At 42.9% G+C, this 6,000-nt stretch overlaps 2 protein-coding genes across 2 annotated transcripts in view; both read left to right on the forward strand.

Moving 5' to 3' along the window:
* LOC311051668 (kelch-like protein 21) overlaps window positions 1-5,503 on the forward strand; it is a gene marked incomplete at both ends in the record, with an annotated part of 43,030 nt that extends 37,527 nt beyond the window's left edge. The window contains 4 exons of the mRNA XM_084066251.1: window positions 3,732-3,866; window positions 4,401-4,592; window positions 5,128-5,299; window positions 5,383-5,503. Of these exons, the coding sequence (XP_083922377.1) occupies window positions 3,732-3,866; window positions 4,401-4,592; window positions 5,128-5,299; window positions 5,383-5,503 (620 nt within the window). The remainder of the gene's footprint in view (window positions 1-3,731; window positions 3,867-4,400; window positions 4,593-5,127; window positions 5,300-5,382) is intronic.
* On the forward strand, window positions 755-3,465 carry LOC311052465 (kelch-like protein 20; the record flags this gene model as incomplete). The annotated part of the gene is made up of 5 exons (XM_084067425.1): window positions 755-922; window positions 1,119-1,262; window positions 1,798-1,996; window positions 2,643-2,783; window positions 3,383-3,465. The coding sequence occupies 5 exons, from the start codon at window positions 755-757 to the stop codon at window positions 3,463-3,465; spliced, it is 735 nt and encodes a 244-aa protein (XP_083923551.1).
* Window positions 5,504-6,000: the final 497 nt, after the last annotated feature.

The following is a 6,000-nucleotide window of genomic DNA, read 5'->3' on the forward strand; positions in this document are numbered from 1 at the left end:
CCCCCAATGTACCCCTCATCCCTCCTCTGCACATGTCCAAACCATCTCAACCTCGCCTCTCTTGTTTATCCCCAAACCTTCTAACCTGGGCTGATCCCCTAATGAAGTCATTTCTGATGTTGTCATTCCTAATAAAGAATTGTAGCATCCTTAATTCTGCCACCTCCAGCTGCACCTTCGTTCATTTTGTCAGTGCCATCGCTTCCAAGTCGTACACATGGCTGGTCTCACTACCGTCTTATGCATCTTCCCTCTCACTGTTTCCTCCATCCGTTCCACCCTGCCTGAACTCTCTTCTTCACCTCCTCTCCACCTACTTCACCTGTTGTCCACACTCCCCATTACTTTGGATATTTGACCCCAACAATTAAAACTCATTTTAACTCCTTCCTCTACTCCTTGCATCCTCACTGTTCCACTGTCCTGCATCCATTACACTGTTGAAACAATGAAAACACCATGAACACTGCACACCAACCATTCAGTCTTTTCAAACCACACAGGCCATGTTTACAACCGGCATGCTGGAGTCCACACAGGAAAGGGTTAACATGGATGGAGTGGAACCTGAGGTGGTCGACATGTTGGTGAACTTTGCCTACACTTCAGAGGTGTCCATCTCCACAGAAAATGTGCAGGTAATGTTTTATCATCATAAACTTTATTCATGGTCTCCATTTCTGTCCTACGTCTGTGTTTAGAAACATCTTTGGATTATTTGGTCTTCTAGGCCTTGCTAGCAGAATCAAACTTCATGGATGTCACAGATGTTCAAGAAGCCTGCTGTGACTTCATGCAGCATCATATGAACATTAACAACTGTGTAGAGATCCACCTCTTGGCTGACAAATACTCCTGTAAAAAGCTGGAGGAATCCAGCATGGATTACATCCTGGAATACTTCAGTGTCATCTACAAGCAGGTCAGTGATGTGTTCTTTTACCAACTTGTTGGTCTGTTGTTGGCTTATTCTCCTATAGATTAGTTTTATTATGATTACTCAGCCTGTAGCAATAACAACTGACCCAGACCTGTGTGGATAGATTCAATCAGTTAAGGACGTATGGGAACAGGGTCTTAATGTTTCAGATCATTTCATGTATTTGTTCTACCAATAGGAGGAGTTCCTCTCTGTCTCTGTGGACAAACTGACAGAGATCCTCTCCAGTGACCATCTCAATGTTCCAGAGGAGGACATGGTGTTTGATGCTGCCATCTTGTGGTTAAACAAATGTCCAGACCACAGGCTGACCTTTGACAAGGTCAGTCACTAATTAGTCTCATGGATATGGTGTTGTTCACCCAGTATCGAGTTGAACTAGTAAATAATGAGTGTTGTTCACCCAGTATCCAGTTGAACTAGTAAATAATGAGTATTGTTTATCCAGTTGAACTAGTAAATAATGAGTGTTGTTCACCCAGTATCCAGTTGAACTAGTAAATAATGAGTGTTGTTCACCCAGTATCCAGTTGAACTAGTAAATAATGAGTGTTGTTCACCCAGTATCCAGTTGAACTAGTAAATAATGAGTGTTGTTCACCCAGTATCCAGTTGAACTAGTAAATAATGAGTGTTGTTCACCCAGTATCCAGTTGAACTAGTAAATAATGAGTGTTGTTCACCCAGTATCCAGTTGAACTAGTAAATAATGAGTGTTGTTCACCCAGTATCCAGTTGAACTAGTAAATAATGAGTGTTGTTCACCCAGTGTCCAGTTGAACTAGTAAATAATGAGTGTTGTTCTCCCAGTATCCAGTTGAACTAGTAAATAATGAGTGTTTTGTGTGTTGTTGAAGGTGCTGGAACACATCCGTCTGCCTCTCATCAGCCCCTCTTACCTCCACACTGTGATTGAGTCTCTGGATGTGGTGAAAGAATCCCAGGGCTGTCAGAGGTTCATCTCTGAGGCCAAGACCTACCAGAGGCTCATTTCTGAGGCTGAGGACCAGCTTCTCCTGTCCTACCGTAACACAGCACGCCCCCGTGGGACCTCAGGTACTACTGTAGTAACACATCACACACACACTGACACCACAGGTATCTAGGGCTGTCACGATTACACATTTGAGTTGACGATTAATTTTCACTCACATAATTGCAATTAACGATTTAATTGTGTGTTTGGCATTGAACAATGGGACATATAGGCTTTGTAATAAAAAAATGCACAGGGCATTAATGACAAATAACTTAAATATGCAAAGACATGATTGCCCTATTTAATGAAAAAAAATGTATGTAAACTTAATGTAAAATAGCGGAAATAGCTGCGCGTTGTAAGCTTGTAGATCTGCTATTTCTGCAAAAATACAAACTTGTTTTTGTAGTTAGGACTTCTTGTGCTGACACAACTTCCTTCAATGAGCAAACATACCTGGCAATTAGATTTTACAATTCAAGCATTGATGTAGATCGCCACATGAACTCTATTCTGGGCTGAACGTTCAAAGGAAAGAATAGATGTTTAGGCTTGTAGATCTGCTATTTGTGGTGAAGATATTTAGTGTAGAGTGGAAACAGGGGGAGCTACTAGTAAAGGGCCCTGAGGGACTCCTGTCAAATTAGTTTTAAGTGGTTAAATGTATGTATTTACTCCATGAACTCTTAAATCTCCTCTGGCTTGCCTCCTTCTCCCCCGAAGTGATTTTGACAGTGTGTTATGGTGAAGATAGTGACCCGCTGTTGCGTCCCTGCGTAAAGAGCTTTGATCCCCGGACTAAACAATGGAAGAGTCTGCCATGTGGATTCTCCGGTACAGAACAACCAAGCATCATTGCTTCAGGTGAGGAATACCATCATCAGAGTCAAGTGGAGTAGAGGTCAATCAATGTATGATCTGTAATGTTTTTATTGCTTCTGAATTGAGCTGTAACAATGTTGCACTGGAAATAAAGTTGCAATTATTGAATTCCACGTCCACTACTTAAAGGTAGGGTAAGTGATTTACTTTTGTTAAAATAAGTGTTAAATAGCTCTATATTCTGATAGTACTCATTGCTATAGAGTGTTTGTTCAGTAAAAGGAGTCTCCCATGTCTCTCCAGCTCTTTATTAAACAGAAAATGCATTTTCAGTGCTCTCTCCTGATTGGCTTAAATGTTGTCACCTACCTGAAAATGTATGTTATTCTGTTTACTAAAGAGCTGAAGAGACCCCTGTGACCGAACAATCGCTCTGTAGTACTTTAACCTTTAAACAAAAACAAAAAGAAATTACCAAAATACCACTTACCCTACCTTTTATATTGTAACTTTATCCAAAGCGCTCAAGGAACTGTACAAAAAAAAAAAAAAGCAGTGTGTAGTCAAAGCCCAGCGCATCATCAAGGACAAGCACCACCCAAGTCACAAACTGTTCAAACCCCTACAACGACCGCGGCCAGGCAAGAAGGCCTACCGCAGTATCAAAGGAAACACCACCAGGTTCATGAACAGCTTCCACAGCTTCCTGCCGTCAGACTGCTGAACAAGCTATGGTCACCGCCTGTCATCAGGCTGGTCTTAGACTTTTGCTCTTAATCTTGGACCTACCTGTGGATTATATATAGATACAGTTACAGTGCAGAGGAGAAGAGAAATAAACAAATAACTTGATCAAATGCAGCAGCAAACCAAAAGGTCTTCAGTTGTGTTTTAAAATAAAGAGAGCAGGAGTCCTGCTGTTTTCTAGAAGTTTGTTCCAGATATTTGGTGCATAAAAACATAACTCGTTTTAATTCTGCTCTTCTAAAGACATGGGTACTGTTCTGTATCTGGCTGGAGGACAATCTCCTGATGGTTCAACCAGCAAGGAGATGTGGCGCTTTGACCTTCACCGTAACACATTGTTGGAGATGGCTCCCATGAATAAGGCACGCTGTGATTTCGGTAAGGCTGTTAAACTATGTCATTCAATTTTAGTGCAGCAGGTTAATGACTTAATCGTTCACTTTGTGATGCAAGCATGACATTTGGCACACATACTCTGTAAGGGCCACTCTTCTGAGCGAGGCGAAATAAGCCAACGCCAAACCCGCTCCTTAAATGACCTAGACCTGGCCTTCTGCACAACAGAGCGGTACAAAAAAAGTGCCATCCCCTACATGATCAGACTTTTAAATAATTAACCTGACTGTATGTTTGGTGTTTGTTTGCCCTTTTATGCTTTTATTTGTAACGATGTACCCACAATTCAATCTTTGATCCAATCTATGATTTTATCTATGATTGCTACTTGTACATCTCCTTTTATTCTCAAATAAAAAAAACATTTACTACTCTTATGGAAAAGGGCGCTGGCCACTCAGAAATCCAAGATGGCGACCATTTTTTTCAAGATGGCCACCACCTTAGCGGAGCAGGTAGTTACAGCCCTAGTTCTAATGATCAGGTATATTTTTTCCCTTGCACAACCTCACATAGAGCTGGTGATGCTGGATGGCTGTGTGTTTGCAATGGGTGGCGTGGAGGAGGAGCTGAATATGAGTGAGAAATCAGTGGAGCGCTACCACCCAAACTCCAACACCTGGGAGCTCATGAAGTCTGTCAACATACCAGACATTGGTTACATTATCGTATCAGCGGCGGCTCTAAATGGACTGATCTACGTTTTTGGTATGAAACAGATTTATGCACCTGCAGGTTCAACCTGCTGCAATACATGCAAAACATATTGTTTAACTGAAATAACCTTTTGTATTATTACATATTCATCCTTCCCCTGTTGACGATGAATAATGTTCTGCCTTGTGTGTGTGTCTGTGTGTATGTGTGTGTGTGTGTGTGTGTGTGTGTGTGTGTGTGTGTGGCCTTAATGTTATGCTGTGTGCGCGTTTGCGTGTGCGTGCGTGCGTGCGTCATTCCTTCCTTCCTTCCTTCTGGGCCTTAGGTGACTCAGGGCCGGTGTACAAGTACAACCCTATAACTGGTGAATGGACAGAAGTCGCTCCTATGCAGAATCATAGTTTTGCTGGCTGTGGCTGTTCAGCTGGCTGTACGCTCAATGGAAAGATCTACGCTATAGGTATCATATCTGTTCTTAATGGCTCTTAGTTCCATAATAAATTAGACATTTCAACTTCACTGTAGTTTAGACACATGATAGATCCCACTAACAGTCACTATCCTGTTAATTCCTCTTTATCTATAGGTGGTGTGGATTCAGCAGGTTACGTAGCGGCGGAGGTGAAGTGCTACGACCCTGAGGCCAACCAGTGGACCATGTGTGCCCCCATGCAAAACAGTCGCTTCTCTCCTCATGTGGCTGTGGTGGATGGAAAGATCTACGTACTACAAGGAGAGGAAAATGTAAATGTTAACAGGTAAGAGGCTGCTGCACCATGAAAGCTTGAGAAAAGTTCCTGTCTACACCAGACATTTCTCTCATGGCTATTGGTCTCTCTAGTGACATCGAGAGGTACTGTGCAGAGACGGACAGGTGGGAAACTGTCGGGGAGATGCCCGCTCGTCACTTTGGTCTCAGGTGTGCGTCTGTCAGGCTGACAAACGATGCACCACACAGCTGATGGTGATGATGACAGTGAAGATGATGATGATGATCTGCCCTAGAATCTAGGATGCCAAACCTCCCTATGCAAACATCATGCTTCAGTAGGTATCTACTAGTTATATTAGCCTGGTAAACCCCTCCCTCCGGAAATCTCATTTGTACTTGATTTCAGTAGTGAGTCTGGCATGCGGGCATGTTTGCCTTTTTTTCTGTGGCTGGGAGCTGGGCGGGATTAGTACCGTTGACTGACAACCCCTATAGGCCAATCAGCAGTTCGTTCCCCCACCACCAGAGCAACGTGATGCAAGGGGACTTTTGAAAGGGCCATGCCGAAAATAGGTTGCTTTATTCGGATACATGCGTGTCACTGCCCCCCCCCCCCCTGCCGGTTCTCTGAATTTGTATGTTTAAATAGGCTCTGTCATGATTAACACATTGAGTGCCAAAAACAGCTTTTAAAAAAAAAAACGCTGGCACTGGCTGTACCCTGTTTTAAAAAACCTCTGGCACTCT

The sequence above is a fragment of the Gymnoscopelus microlampas genome, assembly GCF_963454915.1.
Source record: "Gymnoscopelus microlampas genome assembly, chromosome: 9".
NCBI lineage: Eukaryota > Metazoa > Chordata > Actinopteri > Myctophiformes > Myctophidae > Gymnoscopelus > Gymnoscopelus microlampas.